Below are 18,466 nucleotides of genomic sequence, written 5' to 3' on the forward strand. Positions count from 1 at the left end.
AAGAAAAACGAACAAACCCAAGACATTCTGCTGTAAATAAATACCTCAACAAGTTATCTGGGCTGGGTTCAACAGACCTATGCTTCAACAGAAACAGTGAAGAGAGTTAGTGTGGCAGCACTGCTAGAGTAAAAGGCTTTCCAGATACACATGGAGCCCACATTAAGCACTTGTTATGGTTTGCTTGGTGTTTTCTTCTGGAAAACTTTTAAGTATAGCTGTTTGATATGCTTTACATACATATAAATTATAAAACCACAAGTAGCACAAGTTCACAACTCACCAGGCAGAAGAAACCATTGCCCAAACTAAACCCTTCTTATCATATCCTAAACTGCATACATCCTTAACACTTATTTCACATGAAACCACTGTTGCACTTCTAGTATAACAACACTGAGGAAAAGGCTCGGGCAATGCCCTTCTTGAAGATGGTCTAGGACAATCTCTCAGTTACAGTAGCTACAGCATGAGCTGTAGAATCAATCCCCATCTTTGCCAGAGAAGCAAGACAGGTAATGGTTTGACAACAGTGTAGCTCAAACAGAAAGCAAGATCTTGTACTTTTTAAAGCCTACTTCTCATTTAAGATGTTTATTCATCAAAAAATATAAAAGAACAATATGAAATACACTGCTTCTCCACTCCCTGGATACGATTTTTAAGCACTTTACAGTCAATCACTGTGTTGCAATATCCTCCATTGTAATCCCAGAGGAACAGTAACGGGATAAGGCCACATTCAACTTTGCACATCAAACCACAAATTCCAATGGTAAGGCTTTTTTTATTCACCCTGGTCCTACCATGTTATAAGTTATTTTTTTCAGTCTCCATTTGAGTACGTCAAACTGAAATGCAGTTTTGAAGAAGTGGTATGCAACTATAGCACATGTACTACAAAGAGCCCTGGATCTATCCATTGCAAACACCAAAAAGCTGTCATCGTGCTTTTAATTTTCCCCCAGCAGCAATGAAATACAGCTTTGTTCTGTGAATATCACAACAAATAATGCTCTCCCTCCTTTGGGCAGTATGCCTTCTGCTCCTCCCCATCTAAGAGTTGCACACGTGCCAAAGAACTAGGAGTCTCCCAAATATGAAAACTCACTTTTAAACATCTGTTACTTGTGTCACAGTAGTATTTACAAGTATAAACAACAATTCAAGAAAGCTAGAAGTACCTTAAATAAAAAAAGTTCATCAAAGTGTTTTGATTTTAATTTTTTTAGTTATTATATTTAAAAAGGAAACAATATTTCAAGACTTGTGAAAGTATGGTATGAGTTCACAGTAAATCTTTAGCAGCTGGCAACAAAAATATAGAAAAATACTTGCGCCAACCAATATTCTTGCTGCTTCTTGCTACACAGGGCTAAAACACCACTTTGCTTTGTCCATCAGTATAATGACACCTCTGTCACCAAGCTATGCAACAAGACTGATTATCGTCTTTGTTTCAAAGCCTTGGCTATACTACAAAAATGATCTGTTGCTGACAATGGATGTCAGCAATGGGCACAGCTGAACCCAGCTGTACGGACAAACACAAGCCTTGTTTACACAAGGACATCTTTTGGTGTGACCTGTGGTGTGAATTTAAACCAATGTAATTATGTCTTTTTCCTGTTTACAGTGAACCCATTCTGTATAGCTCTATTCAGATAAGAAATTACTGCTTAGGACTTCAACAGAAGACAAAATAACTAAACAGCCCACACTGTACAGGCAGCCAAATTCCCAGTCTGTTTGAACTGAGTTGACAATGTTAAATTATACCTGCTGTAGACATGCTAATGCAAAGGCAGTGTAATCTTTCTCCTTTAGGATTTGTTTCTAAACAGTTTGATAATTAGCACATCCCACCAATGCCTGCATAAGGCTTAACTAAACAGTGATACACTGGCTTGAAATATCTAAACTAATTTAGAGCAAACAGGTTCTCCTCACCTCAGAACTAGCCTTCAAATCCTAATCCTCCTTTCTATTCAAACATCAAAGCCCCACTCAGCAGAGAGGCCTCCCTCTGCTGAGCTGAATTCCACAGCCAGGAAACACACTGGTGCCCTTAGCCACAGCCAAGAGCTGAGGAACTGCTCAGACTGGTAAACAAGCTAATGCCAAAAACAAAGAAGGCTGGGGGAAAAGGAATAAAAATGTCTGCTTTTTCTTTAAAGTCACATATTTCCATTTTAAATCACAACTTTTGAAACTGGTGCGACCCAAGGGTGAAAAGGTACTGTACTGGCTTTTCTGGCCTCTTCTTGTTTTCTTTTAGAAATTAAATTAAATGCATGATAACTCAAGCTAAGGGCTCGCATAGAAAATATAAAACTCAGCAGAGGCTTGAAAGCACATCACCCAGATTCCCAAATCCAACAGGCAATGCCATAGGTAAGAGTAGTAATTGCCTACTAAGACAAAGGGCAGGAGCACATGCCAGCATGGCAGCAGCATTCACAGGGCACACACCTCTCACCCCATCTCTCCTCCGCAGCTGATGCAGCCAAAAGCCTCTGGTACAAACACCTCATGCCAGCAAGACTCAGGGGCTCAAATATTATTTAACTTGTCCCTGTTCTGCTCTCCGTATCTCTGAACAAAATTTTACATAGCATGCCGAAATAGCTCACTTCTACCTTTAGCCCTTGTGCAAACTTCTAAAAACGTAAGTGAAAATAGTATTAACAAACTAATATGGAGAGGAGGAAATATAGAAGGGATTAACCAGAAGTTGCGCTCCTTTACCTTTAGTGATAGGAGTCCAAAAAAAATTTCATTGACATGAAAGTCAGTGTCCCAAGATTTTTCACACACAGAGAAAAGGAAGTCAAGTTCCGTGTGGAAACCAGAGGTTTGTTTATGTTTGAATACTTCTAATCACCGCCAAAAGGAAGTTGTGGGTTTATTTTTAGGGATCTATTTTTAGAGAAAGTATTATCTCGATATTGTCATTTGATGGTATTAGAGGAAAAAATGGTTTCCTTTTACTAAACTTAGAGTCACCATGTTTCCTGTAAGTAAAAAAAGCCCCTCACTCCCAGAAAAATTAGAAATCCTTTCAGGGTTCTCTTTTCTTCATTAGATGTTGAATCAACTTTTGCAATAGGCTAATGGTGCTGCTTAGTCTTGCAAGTGTAAAAAAAAACTGAATAGTTATCCTCAAAGAAAACAAGCCTTGGTTAAAGGCTATTTTCAAAAGATGCCACTGATGTTGCCGGTATACTAAACTCATTTTTAGGTCATACTAGATTAGAGACTCATTTTCAAGCCTCCAAGCACAACTGGCACAAGAAACAAACCAACTACTGCATGATCACCTTCTCAAAAGCCAGCACGTCCCTGACCTCCAAACCGTCCCCAACACACACAAACATGGCAGCCCAGAATCACAATGGCACATTCAAACACATGGACTAAGATTATAAAGCTAAAAGAAAATATCAGAAACTCCTAACTGCACCACAAATAGTCTGTTTGTTACACACAGCTGTTCTCTATAGAATGACCAAAGTCAATAACCAACAGCCAAAGGTAAAAATAAAAATACTAATCTAGAAATTCAGATTGCGTGGAAACTAGGGTAAAATTCCCCACAGTATTCCTCCACAAGAAGGTTATCCTTTGCTTACAAGACTAAACAGATACCTGAAGAGGAGACAGTGCATCCAGTGACTCAAAACTATGAGCTGGCAGCACTGTAACAAGCAGCATCCCAAATAATTTAAAATAAACTACTTTACCCTTGCATATCATTTTTCGCTACGCTCATCATTGGTGCTGCTCTGTGGTCAAGGCTTTGGAAAAAAGGTATTCTGAACTGGTTTTGACAAGCATTAGAAATGCCTGTCCTTAATGCCTTTAGAGACAACTGAGATTTGGTAATACAAATCACTGCAACAATGAACTCTGTAAAGACCTTACAGCTCATTGTAGTATTTAGAAACACATATGAAACAGGTCAATCACCTGGGAGACATGCCAAGGCAAATACAATGTAGGGCCAATTTAACTATGACACTAGTGGCTTCAAACCTTCTTAATAGACTGGAGGCTGTATTTTGTATTAAAAAGCTCTGCAAATCTGTGTTCCACGATGAAGCTGGTGTGGAACTTTCTCACACAGCTTTTCCTTATTAACCATGGCTGATACAGGAAAGTCAGACGTTAATATCTGATAGTATCTGAAATAAAGATGAAGCTATATGCAGAAGTGCATATGACTTATCACCCATCATTTTAGTTAATGAGAGAATCTTCTGTACTAAAGGAAAAAGCAGTCTCATGGTTGATTATCTTTCCCTGTCTCAAAGGCAGATGAAGCACAGCTGAAAAGCAGGTACATCTTTAGCAGTAATGCTCAGTTGTTGCTCACTGCATTTCCTCAGCACCATTCCAGTAAAACAAATGCACCATCTTAGTCTCCCATTTTGGAAATGTATTTGCAGAACTGCAATCAAGTTCAAGAATTGATTTCTAATTTCTATAGAATTTATTTATATAAGTGTGGTCTGTAACACCAAGAGTGTGGTCAGGACTTAAACATTTCCTCCTCACCAGAAATAAAAATCCCGTTACTAGAGTCACAGATCGGCTTTGTCCTCTTTATACAGTTCATACTCACCTTTCATAACAGTTTCTGAACACAATTGTCAAACTTGTACCAAAAAAATAACCAGAAGACTGAGGCAGATGGTCAGAACCAGATAACTTTGGAGGAAAAAAAAAAAGCTAGAAACTGCACTGCTGCTTTAGGTAGATCTGTACATAAGTTGAGGAAAGATAGATTACAGCTGTGGAGGCTCTTGTATAACTTACTTGTATAGTATAAACTAAATTCAAATATATTCTTATTTTCTGCTAGTTTCACAGTGCAAATAAATGTATGAAGAGAACATTCTACACTGACACAAAAGGAGTAAGGTCAATATGGCAGTACACCATTCTCCCTTAAATTTGCTATTTGTGCTATTTTTAGCACTTTTTAAACATAATGTACGCTGACATCATAATTTAGTTTTTCTCTTTTCACAGCAGGGTAGGGTTGCCTGGAACACCACACACTTCCACTGCAGACTTGAAGACAAAGGTGACTGAAACAGGGAGGGGAAAATACAAAGGCTCCCAGGAGAAAACTCTGATAGGTTTTAAACCAAGGACCTCTTTCTGAATATTCCTTGCATTTTAAACAGGAGGGTTCTTTGTGTATTCCCCACTAAACATGATGTCCCTATAGTCATAGATGTCCAGCTCCACCTGGATGCAGTCAGTGGTGTGCAGACACATAGGGCTGTGTGCCTGTACATCTCTACCGACCTACATGTATAGTGCAGCCATGCACAGGCAGCTTACATGAGGCAGCCATGTATTATTTATAGTCCTCGTCTCTCATTGCCTCTCTTCCTCTACCTGCCCTGTTGAACTGAGCACTAAAGCAGGAAATAATTGTAGCATGAAGCTGTCGACACACTTCCTGCTCTCCTCCAGCTGAGAGGGGAGAAGTCCTGTGGGGTCAGATAACCCGTCTCGGCATGCCCAGTGGCACACTCTATTTGAAGAAGATAAAATTTGGTAATGTGTCCTGGCTTAAACTCTGCAATACTGAGTTTCTTAGGCAGAAACTGACATGCCATTTTAACTCTATGCCTTGGAACATGGAGGACTGCTAAAGCTTTTTTTACTCCAGCCAAACTACTCATGTCACGAAACATGTCATGTCATAGTCGCAGTCAACACTTACAACAGCCATTTCACATATTGAAAAATGTTTAGCTTTAGCTGTTAGAAGTGTCAAACAGCAGGAGCTTGCCACCACATCCCAAATACAAGCTCACAACAAGTTCCACCACTCCATAACACCTTACACAAACACCTCTCTCTCTTCTACATTAACAGTGTAGAAGTGGTAAATGGGGAAAGCCCTCACCATATTCTCCTCACTGTTATCTGCACATGCTTTGTCCTGTCCTTCTGCATTTGACATTCAAGTAGCAAATAGTGGCAGATTTGCTCTGCAAGTAATTGTGCCAGTTCCAGAACCATCATGACAACTTTATGCAGACAAAATTCTTTAAAGCCATGAAAATGTTCCTTTCTTTCCCCTCTGCTCCCCCTCCCAGTTGCATAAGCTTATTTTTCAACATTTGGCAACAGAACGAATGCATTAGATCACAAAGGACCAAATCTGTTGTTGTTGTTTTCCTTTTGAGCTTCCCTAATTAGGACTCCAGTTTTTGGAAAGTAAAAGGAAAGAATTGAACTGTAGTATAGAACTATCAATATTAACGAACAAGACACATTTCCAGCTTTTAAAAATATTCTGTTTGAGGCTAAATCAGCATATCTAAAAGTGACCTATTTGGAATAAGTATGTCACCAAGTTCAATATTTAGGTCAGTATTTGTGCAATAATTCCAGTCTGTCCTGAAAAAAGGAGTTCTGTTCACCTCAGAACACACACATACAAGAAAACTAATTCTAATATCTATTCACAAATTCCTTCCAAAAATTTACTGGGGCAGAGCACGAGAGATGTCTTGGCTATAATAGATTTCACTGTTAGAATGAATCTGACAACAGAAGTGATGTCTATTTGTAATTAAATTGAAACCAAGCCTCTGCAAACATGAATTCAAATCTTCTTTAGCATACACATATTTATTGCAGGAGTGATGCATTAGGATTTGTCTCATTCTGAAACACCGCTAAAAAAGTCAACATTGCCAATATTCTGTGGGGGTAAAGACTGCAGAGCAAGCATTCTTTGCAAAGTCTCCTTTTAAGATGGAGCTTGTTATTTAAAAGTTGAAATAACATCATCTTCTAGCTCTTTTGAAGAATACAGAAGACAGATAGGAATATTTTTTCATAGTTAAAAACTGAATTCAACAATTTTAATTAAATATTTTACCAGGGATTTCCTTCTGCATTAAAATTTATAATTAAAGCTTTCATTACACTAGTAAGTATCAGAACCCTCAGTTTCCAGTAGCACACATTGGGAACATGAAGGACTGCAGAAAAACTACTCCTGAACGTAAGTTAGCACAAATGTTACTTTCAAAACAAGTGCCATTAAACAACATCTATATTTAAAATACAGTCTTAAATATTCATAACAACTCACAAAGGTGCAAGTACTATATACAAAACCAGAACTAAAGAAGAATCTGTAGGCATCATGTGACCTAGCCCCTAATGAGCAACCAGAAGCTCATTGTTTGAGAGCCATATCATCTCCCTTCCTAAATTTGTTTGCCTTTAGAAACACAGTGCTTTACACAGTATTTTCTTGGTTAGCAGTAATATTTTAACAGTTTTGAACTTGAGTAGTTTCTAAACACCTGAGGCAGAATACCTCATATAAATGTCAGCTTGCCTGAACTACAGAGCTGAAGATGAAACTTTTTCTCATTTACCTATACATGTAAATCAGATGGGTTGCACCTAACAACTAAGCACTTGGACACAAACAGCATCAGCTGGAGGACATTTGAGTTACTTTTGCAGCATTACTAGTTTACTTGTTTCTGTTCTTCAGAAACAGTGTTGCTGTGCAGCACTTCCCACAGGACTGCCTTGCATACTATCAATGCTTGTCTGCGTTTTTCAGTCTAAGGATAGAAACTCCAAACATCAAAAAAGCAATTTTTTTCCTCAAAGCACGTTTTACCAACTAAAAGAATAGCATAGCAAGTTTCTTCAGTTCTGATAGTCTGAAAAAACACTTGAAACTATGTATTTTCTTTCTACTCTTACATAAGAAAAATGGGAGGTTATCATGAGTGCATGGGGATATGTTCTCATGCTGGCTATCATCCCGATGCTGTTAGTCATTTGGGTGAACCAGAAAGAGAGAAGCACAGCATGGCACAGAACAAGCTTATGCTGCCAGTAATTCAGAGGGGGTTTCTGGCCATTTTTCTCTGCTTCTGAAGTTCATTGTTTTCCACTGTTTTCCTCACTCATTAGATTTGCCTTTCATTTATCTGATGTCAAACCCTCTTGAGATGAAAGGGCACTACTGTCCCAGAGAGAGCCACAAAGCGGCAAGAACTCAAAAACCTGACAGACCGTGCCTCACCGTCTCATAAAACGTGCCTTGGGGATTTTTACCTTGAGGCTTAACAGACCTAAGCAGATACGCCTGAACAGCTTCTTTAAAAAGAATTTTAAAACTCACTAGAAAAAAAAACCTTAAAAGACATTTTAAATGATGCCTGTGTTGGGAGGCGTATTCATTACTACTCAAAGAAAATCAAACCTCTTAAAAAAGACCACAGCCGAGGCTCTATCACTGGCAATAGGCTGGATAACACATTACTGAAATCTAAAAAGACAAAACAGATCTAGTGTGACATGAATACCTCTAAGTATTACTACATAAAACTAAGTTGCTTTAACATAGTAAAGAGCATGGACAGTCCTATCAAGTATAAAACTAAAGAACTGTTTAGGCCCAACTGGAAAACAAAAGAGAGAATGCTGACAGCACATCAGAAGAACTCACATGGTAAAAAATATGAAAATATAATGGTTCAAGATATGCCAGTTACTTTGGAAAGGATTTATCAAAAAAGTAGCAGGGATTAAGAGACAAAATAGGTAACTGCAAAAACAACCTTTCAACAACACAAAGTGGAACTGAAGAGTCAAATGAAATAAAGCAGGCCCTAAATTCTCATAATTAATTGTGCTTTAAGCACAGTATAAAATTTGCTTTACAAAGATTTTAGTTAGTAACCTTTTTTCACTGACAGAAAATGATTGCTTATAGCTTATTAAAAAAAAAAAACAGTTATAAAACTAAAGAGATTCAGCAACATTTCTAAGCAGGAAAAAAATTCTTAATTCTAGCAATTTAATATTTAGGTTCTGTGTAAGGAATGACTTTAAAAAAAATCTGACACTATTTTAGGTTTTAATAACACTGAAGTAAAGCTTTTTAAACTGAAATTTTGACAGTTATATTTATCATCCTTTTTGTTCTAATGATCTCACTAGATCCATCCAGCTGGGAGAAGAGGGAAGAAGTTCAGGACAGCACTTTGCTTACACAACCATGGCAGAAAGAAGTCTCAGTGTAAATGCAGAAAAATTCACCTCCCAACTGTTGTTACCAAGAGCTCTCAAATTGAGTAATTTTGTGCAACACTAACAGCAGCAACAGCAGTTCATGACAGTCAGCCCAGAAGAGGGAATGTAAAGCTGCATGGAGAAGACTGAACTGGGGGGAAACTCTATGAACATGCCTTTCAGGAAGGAGGCAGGACTATTCTCACCTTTGATGCTTGTCGCAGCCATCGCAGATATTCAGTGAAGTTATCAAAACAAATGTAGTAGGTCTGGCTTTGAGGTCCAGAGGAGCTAAATGCTAAACAGTGCTGGTGCTTTTTCACTTCTTCCACCTACAGCAGAAACACGAAACTGTTAGTCAACAATAATCAAAAGCCTCTTTGCAGAACTGCCCGGGGCAAAGTTAAAGTGTGCCCAAGAAGAGCTCATCAAGTAAAGCTGGACTAACCATCTCAAACACTCAAGCTGGATCTCGGCTGTCAAATCTTCACAAATCTACACAGGCAAGAAATGAGAACAGAAGGACAACGAAACTAAAGGAGAAAACCACCAAGAACGTCAACATTTTAATAGAGACTGAACACCATAAAAGGTTGGCCAGTGAAACACATCTAAGGCTGTTTTTATGCAACCTAAAAAAAATACAATTTATAGTTCTGGTTATTAAAAACAAGCTTAACAAAATGCTTCTCTTACAGCCCAATTAAATTCTTTGGCATTTCTCAACTTGCTAAAAAACACCCAGAATACATCATTCTGCTACCATACACGAGAAGTCCCACACAACTTATGGTCTTCATGTCTCAGCACAGCATTCTGGAAAGCCTTTGCAAACCAGGAAGTGTAGAGTATTTATGGGGTTGAGGAAGAATATTTTTTGAGCAATAATTTAAAAAACACTTAGTTCTGTGCCAAGCATCCTCCTCCCAAGCTTTGTCAGCAGAAGCCCTCAGTACATTTTTCTGAGCTTAATTATCCTTTTCTTTTAAAATTTGTTGTCAACTTTCTCCTTAACAGTCTGCATGTTTTACATCACATAAGGTACTTCTGTGCAAAAGCAACTTAGAAATTCCATGTTAAGCAATTAAAAAGAGAACACAACCTTTTCCCTTTTCAAATTCAAAAATATATATATTTTCCATCTCAAAGAGAGGGCCAATGGCAACCTGAATCCCGTCCTCTCCAGCATCCTACGGTCAGGAATACAATTCACTGTCAGGAGTTCACACACTGTTGCTAAAAGAGGACAATGTCTCTGCTTCATTATCTCCAGGGAAGAGTTGAAGAATCATGTGAAGAATCATGAAAGGAGACAGGAAAAACAGCTCTTAGAAGGCAGCACTACTTTTCACATTGCTAGTATGGAATATTAATAAATCAACTCTAGTCTGCATATATAATATTGTGAAGCTTGTTCCTCTCCCAATAACTCTTTAGAATTCAACTTATCTTTATGTGAAGTAAAGGAAGATTACTTCAGGTGTAAATTAATCCTCAAGCTAATGATTCTCTTCCCAATTACCTTGGCTAAACAAGCCAAATAGTAGTGTCCTGAAACACTGTTTACGTTGAAATAGTAATGTGATCTTACTGTCTTCGCTACAGTTTCACAGCATCACAGCATGGTTAAGGTGGGATCTGTAGAAGTCCTCTGCTCAAGCAGGGCCACCTACAGACAGTTGCCCATATGGTTTTTAAATATCTCCAGGGGTCATGAAGAATTCATCACCCCTCTAGGTAACCTGTGTCAGTACTCAGTCACTGTCAAAGTGAAAAAAAATTTCCTTTTATTCATTTGGGAACTCCTGGGTTTCAGATGTAATCAATCAGAAAAAAGTCCAGTTTCAGCTTTTCACAAGTAAAAATGTTTGCTGCTGTTAGCTTACAACACACCAGTACTCATACAGTGCTGAACACTCAAAACTCCCCAATGTTCAAAATAAGCCCGTACTCTTACTGGTTAATTTTCAGACCTTAAGAGTAATGCAGCATGGATAAAACCTGGATGAAGAGGTGTGGCATAGATCATACACAACAGAGCTGCATGTATCCTTTAGCTGTGTGCTATTGCACATATAAAACACCTAACATTGTACACAAAAAAAAGAAATTGATTGTGCATCCATTATTTCATTGCTTTAATTCAAACATCCAAAATTGTTGAATATGACTGACCATAATCAAAAGTCATTCATATAATTTGAAAATCCCATTCACAGAAACAAGATTTTGAGGGGTCAGAATAATCGTAATTGAGTTCAATCTTCTCTGTGTAAAGAGATAGAGGTTAACAAAGCAAATACATAAAATAAAATATCTTACTTTTCCACCAATTAAAGGGAGGACATGCATCTTTCCAGTCTGGCTTTCTTTTACCGATGAGACAATTAGGCATGTTCCACAAAGGATAGCTTGGCGTCTTGTCCATCTGTTGACTGGCAAATGTATTTTCCCTTTTCGAACATTGTACATTCCTGAGAGCTGAATCCGTTCGGAGCTGCCAATGCTGTGGGGCTTTCCTGAAATAGAAACAAAAGCAACCACTTAATCACAGAAAATCTTTGCCTCTGTCGCTTCAAGTCATCCTGAGACTTTATCAGCAAATTTTCAGGTTACAAACTGCACTGTAACAAATGAAACACAGCTTCAAAACCATGCAAGCAGGTAATTTAATATCAGCTTCAGTACAGACTTCTTTCAGAGGGAGAGGTATATGACAGGTTGGTATCATGAAGAGTAGATCACATTAATTAATCTGCAATAGTCACAGAAGTACCAATTAATGGTACCGGTCTTCTCTATGGAGAGAAATTAAATGTTCATCCACAACAGTAAGTAATTGGTTACTGCTCAGTTCACATTGCCTGCTTGGTAACTGCAGAAGGGGGTGATGTACTGCATGCTGAACTGTATCTTTTCACTTCCATGTCTCTTCTGGCTATACTTCAGGTTATGGTTTGAATAGCTTCAATAGCTTCCCAAAGAATTCAGTTCCTACTTTCCCCAGTCCACACCCCACAGCAGAGGTTGTACACTCAGCCACAATGTAAGCAGGTGCAACCTAGATGAAACCCTCAAAGACCCTACTTTGGTCTGAGTAGAGCTTCAGAAAGTGTGAAGTTCTTTTGTCTGTATTACAATTAATTTACTATTTATAATAATTTAGATTATTAGCATAACTACCAATTAAGCCAAATCTGTTAAATTACTTTAAATGTCTCAGACTCTACTAATCTAATCTATTAATAAGATTCTATTCTATAGAAAAGCATCATGAGCAATGGCAACACAAAGACAAGTATCTCTCATCTCTGCTCTAACAGAACCATGTTCTTTTAGGATGTAAACAGGAAGAAGCATAAAATTTACTCATTCTTATCTGAGGTATTTATCTATATCAGCTTACTCTATCAAACCCTAAACAGTCCAGCCCAGATCTGAATCATCCAAATACACTAAGTCTTTTGCAAACAGAGTCAAGAGCTAATCACGTTCAGGTTAAACCAGTTCAAATTTATGTACGAACGCTGGTGTTGGTGAAACTTGCGGAGGTATCTCCCCTGGATAAACAAACTAAAGGCTATGTTAATTCCAAGTAGCTTCCCCATCACGATAAAAGATAAATCACTCATTTTCTTCCACTAGCGCTTACCAAAATTCTTAAATACACAGAATTAATAACTAGTTAGGATTCCAGAAAAGCAGAGAGTTGATCCTATCTTCTAACGCTGGTATTTCAGACCAGTGCCAGCTGAACTCCAGCAGTGACAAGCACTGCACACTATTACTTCAACTTGCTATTATTCCTGCTTGCATGACAGCTCATTTGTCTCAATGAGTCTGCTCTTGCCTTCAAATTATCTACGGAAAGATAGAAGACACCTACCACATGCCCTACCCACTGCCTTTCTCTCATCCCCGCTTAGCCCGCGCCAATTTTTGTCCTTATCTTTAAAAGCAGCCTTCATGAATCTTCCTGCCAATTTAATGAGCTAACACTTGGCATAGTTACCCTCAAGCCTTGCTCTGCTCTAATAAACACTAGCATTTAGGCTACCGAAGTCTGCCAGTTTGGATCTGCAGGAACATTGCTGTTGCTTGAAGCTGAAAGACAAACTTTAATGCCCACAAGGTATCAACATCAAATACAAAAAGAGGTGCTCCAAGAAAGCAGTAATTTCATTGCCAAGCAAATTCATATCCAACCACAGGAGCTGTGGAAAAACTGCCCAACAGAATAGAGGGAAGTAGGAGACATCCATTCTTGTAGCAAAGGGAACACAAGTGAGTAAATTAGAGCAACTCAGCCTTAATAAATACAAAAGCTGAATCAAACATTACATTTGGAATATGAAACATTTGGTTCTTAACGTAACTGATAATTTAAGTAGCTTGTGCAGAACAATGGGTTTCATGCCATAGAGCACTGATTAAAGGATTAACCACGAAGACACAATCAAATCTCTGTAATGAAGTAAAACGTGCCTGGTAAATATTAATAGCATGGTTGTACAAGGAATAGTTGTCAGGGGTGTAGGTAGTTTCACCTCAAAAATTATGTTTTATGATCATCTTCCAGGGTCTGTTTCTGACTGTGCTAACTTCACTGGAAAAGCACAACCCACTGCTGACTGAATCCCTTAGGACTGCAAGGCATAATCTCAATCCATTGGGAAGACAAGCTCATTTACCATTTCAACATAGCCTAATGCAACTTTACCCATCCAGGAACAAAGGGCATAATTTGCACTTAATATGGGCAGAACTGTGTCCTGGAAAACACCAAAGTTCCAAAGTTCTTCAGGATTGTGGTGGATAGCAGAGTACAAGCTCCAGCTGCAGCGCAGTAACCAAGAGGCTTGGTAGGAAACACAGCAGCATTCTGGAGCAACTGAGAAGTATCATTACCTTGCCTAGTCTAGTGGTAAAACAACTACCACACTGGGTACTCACACTTCACAAAGGGTGCTGAGAAATTAATCTTGGGAAAAAGTTGCAGGGGAAAAAGTCAGATGCCTGAGCAACCTGCTTTCTAGGACCAGACTCTTGAACTAGCTACATGAAGGTAGGCACAGCTGGACCTGTAAAACTACACAAGAGTCTCTAAAAGGCAGTTCTTAAAATTTCATATAAATTCACAGAGGTTGTAAATCACAGTAACAATTATTATCATTAGTAAAGGTTTACTAGAAAAGCCAGAACAGAGCTATCACTAGAAGTAATAATGAGTTTTCTCTCAAACTTCATATTTGATTGGAAAATTAATGGGATAAGAACCTATAGTTATTCCCACAGATACCAAAAAAAAATTTTTAAAAAATTAAATAACTCCTTTAAATTCAAAGGAACCCTTCAAAGGATTTAAGGTGCTTTTTCCCAGAAAGTACTACACTTTGCTAAGTGAAAGCCAGAAGGTTCTTGATGAGAACATACTGGGATATATATACATAAAATACTGGGCCTATTTCATTAAAGCAAATGGTTTCTCTCTTCCTATTCTTGTCTACTTCGCTACATAACCAACCATCTGGTTGGACCAGATGATCTTTCAAGGTCCCTTCCAACCTATGCTCTTCCATGATTCTATAACTTGAAAAGCTCATGTTTAATATTGGATCACATGTTGTTGCCTGAGACGCAATCTGCTCACATATTCAGTTTTCTTCCTGCTAAAGGGTTGTAATAATTGGTATTTGATAGTATCATAGTGTTCCATTATCATGCAAGTGAGGGGGGGGAAGAGTAAAAAGCCATTGGCTTATTTTGATTCTAAGCAGAGGTTATTCAAGGACATTCCAACTAATTGCGGAACCAGATTCCTAAATCTGCAGAAGTTTTGCAGGTAACTATGCACAAAAGCTGTTTGAAAAGCAGCAGCCTTGCCTACTGAAAAATACCCTTGGACAGACTGCAGCTTCTAAGAGCTCGGATATTTACCGCCAAGTGAGCATAAAAGCAGGAAAAATTTAAATGACAGCGAGCTCTGTCACAGCAGAAGTGGGATAGGACTTGGAAAAGTGTGAAGCGATCTAAGGCTGGCTGTTCCTCACTTCAGGGAGGAAAGCAGCAGGTGGCAGAGTCTCCTGCAAGAGGGCTCATCCCTGACAGGCTGGGAAGTGGAGGACAAGGGAAGGGCTCAGAACTGCACCTGCCTTTTCTATGACCTGGAAAATACTTAAATGAGAAGGCAAATGACCTCCTTCCAAGTGTACAGGAGAGATGAGGGGCAATCTGGACTACACCAGAATTCCTTCAGGCTAAGAATCAAACACCACAAATTATTGCATAACGACAGCATCACCACCAAAAATCAGCTGGTTTTGAGGTAACCTGCCAGTGCCAGTACTGTTTCCAGTAAAAGCATCAGCAGTTCTGAAATTATGTTCCTCAATCTGCCTTACAGACCTCCTATTCAAGATTTAGAAGGCTGCATGAGATTCACATTCAGGTTTTTCTTCAGTTTTAACTAACCCTGAAGGGAGCAGATGAGTTTTCACAGGGGCCTGTGATCATCGTGCAGATAAAACGGTAATGATGATCCTTTGTGACTTGAAACAAATTTGAATCCTGCCAAAAACTTCAAATGTAATTATTGCTACACTGATCAGAGTGGAAGCAAATATGCCAGAACATCTAGAGGAGTTGCATACCAGAAAATGTTTTTCAAACACTAAGCCCAACCAGAGTAGTTTGAGTATTTTAGCAAGAAACCATAAAAAGATTATTTTTCATTTCTGTCAGGTCGCCAAGACTACAGCAACTCCTAAGCACCCCCACAACAGAACTTTTGTTCTGGGTGAGGCATTAGAGGAGATGCCTCAAGGAATTATAAGCAGACCACTCATTTGGCTATCTTGATATTCATGGTTGAATTCCTCTCAGTTTTTGCTTGTCTCGAGTCCTGGAGGGAAACTAGTAGTACTCACAACAAGGACAAAAAAACCCAAGGAATTTGATGGAAACAGCAGAACTGTCACTGGAACCACAAAACTTACCCTGCTTCATAGGAAGCACAGATGGGACACGAGTGATCTTTCCACAATGTTAAAGAACTAAGACCTCACCACGAGCAGCCTGAGGAAGCTCCAGGTATGCAACATACAGACATCCCGCCTAGTGCAAAGACTTAAAACCTTATTAAATGAATATCCACAGCCACTTGCTTTGGATTCTGGAGTAAAGCTCTTTATCCCAGCAATGGAAGACATATGGAATACATTACCATCAGAAGTCATAAAATACCAGCTCATTATGGGACATAAAAGTACTCAGGGAGAAAAAAAAAAAGCCTCTCTGCAGCTCTACGGCTGATTAAGTTGCAAGTACTCATTATTCCCCCGTTTGAAAAGTACAGCCAGTAAAGTCTGCCTCTAAAGAACAACTTAAGACATTACCAAAGTAAGAGCAGGGAAAAGTGTTGACATAAGAAACATGTTCACTTCTGTGCAGCGGGTCTTATTTTTATTACTAATATTGGTTTGATGGAATGAAAACTAAAAATTCCTCGCAATCTGCATGGTGCAGGCAGCCCGGCCAGCTGGAGAGACTGCCCGCCCTGAGTTGTCTTGAATATTCACCGGTGGTAAGAGAGGCTTAAGTTATTATTTAGTAGGAATACTGTCTTAAGTTCGAAACTTTTCAGAAGTGACTGAATAACTCCGAGTGCCTAATTTGGGGATGTATTTTTCCTGCTACAGCTGGTCAGCTACAGAGGTCGTCATCCTCATCTGCACACTATTGGGCCCCTGGCCTGAGGCCAGCATTGCATCAGCCCTACCACATCAGCTGTTCTGTGCAAGCTGTCCTCGAGCCCTTTCAGACAAAACAGGCTGCTTTAGTTTCTTGCTTCTCTTTTTGAATGAGAGGCCTTAGGGACAGCTCACGGTGAGTAGTTCAGCATGGAGAGAAGAAGAATGGCACGTAGGGGCCAGAGCTGTGACACGGTGGCTGCTGCTAGAGAGGATGTGTAATGAAACCCACCCACGACTTTCAGCAAGTCATGTCAGAAATAAGATAATTCACATGCTAACATTCTGTGAATATCAATTCTTGTGTGCACTGGAGAAAAAGAACACCTACCATTCAATTTTTAAGATTTTGGTCTGAATCCACTTGGGAAAGCAGGGCTATTTCCTAGCTGGTCAGGTGAAACCAGCATGGTGGGTGGCAGCCCCTTGGTTCACACCTGAAGCACCGTCCCCACCACCCATCTGAATTGAAATCAGGAACACCTTGCCTGTGAACCAGCAAATTGAGACTCAGCACCGGTCCTGCCTAAATGTAAGTGCAAAGAGGCCTCAATTAGCTCAAAACACTGAAAGCCCTTGAGTGCCTTTGCCCACCTTTTGGGAAACTGCCACAATAGCTGTTGCTGAACCCTTACTGCCAGATCATTCAGCAGATTTCAACTTTTGCTCAAGCCCTTTCACTGAATACAGATGAAGCTACTGCCTGTAATGTTTTTGAAGCTTCTCAGTCATGTAAGGCTGCTTCCCCTTTCATTCTTGTCAAACTAAGGACAGCGGTGATGACTTCAGGCAAGGCCCAGTGCAATGAGATGTATAAAAATAAAGCAGCCAGTTGGATTTAAAAAAAAAAGGAAAGGTGGCAAAGGAAGCAGAAAAGCACAAGTAAAACCTTTGAAACTATTTTACTGCTCCCATTTTTATTTAAAACTATGAAGAAAACCTACTTACAGTTACATGCTTATTAGAAGTATTTTTCCTGTCATAATTTAAGAACAAAGGCACAGAATTATCAGGTTTTATGTTTAACTAAGACCAAGGATTCACTTCGTAGTCTCTACCAGCAGGATGCTTTTGCAAAGGTAACAGACCAAGAGATATATATATATATATACATATCAATCAAAGTTTCACGTGGCAAACCATTCCAAAATCAGCAGTTGAATTTTTGGACTCAAATCTACTTAGACTCGTAAAGATGCCTGTAAGATTTAACACAAGGCTGCCAATAGATTCAGTACTGCTCTGTCAAAGAGGGACACTGTCACCATTATGGTGTTCTTAAGGGCATGTAACTAGTAGCTTAGTTACACAATTTACTCATACTCCTCATTTTGCTGCACTCTGTATTATATGGGCACTGGGGGAAGCTCTGAAGTAGTTACGTTTCTTTTAGGAATTAGCCGTTCAAGCTCCACTATTTGAAGGCTGTTATCTTTCAACCTGAGAAACAAAAGCAGACCCCAAATGTTGGATTTTACTAAACTATATTAACTTGGTTTTTTTTCTTGAAAGAAACATTCAGCATGAGACAAAACTGGCAAGAGTAGAAGACAGACAAGCCTTTAGTCTTTGTGAAACATGTTCCTCCTACTTTACAGGAAGATCATCCTTAAAAACAAGCATTATCTCTATATGATATGATA

At 39.0% G+C, this 18,466-nt stretch overlaps 1 protein-coding gene across 1 annotated transcript in view; it reads right to left on the reverse strand.

The window, feature by feature from the left end:
• Positions 1–18,466, reverse strand: part of PHLPP1 (PH domain and leucine rich repeat protein phosphatase 1) — a 133,830-nt gene that overhangs the window by 49,189 nt on the left and 66,175 nt on the right. Inside the window, exons 2-3 of the mRNA XM_051799354.1 lie at positions 11,398–11,594; positions 9,282–9,407 (exon numbers count right to left, since the gene is read on the reverse strand). Coding sequence (XP_051655314.1) covers positions 9,282–9,407; positions 11,398–11,594 — 323 coding nt within the window. The remainder of the gene's footprint in view (positions 1–9,281; positions 9,408–11,397; positions 11,595–18,466) is intronic.

Source organism: Manacus candei, unplaced genomic scaffold (genome assembly GCF_025592945.1).
Source record: "Manacus candei isolate 608988 ecotype Guabito, Panama unplaced genomic scaffold, ASM2559294v1 h1tg000049l, whole genome shotgun sequence".
Lineage (NCBI taxonomy): Eukaryota > Metazoa > Chordata > Aves > Passeriformes > Pipridae > Manacus > Manacus candei.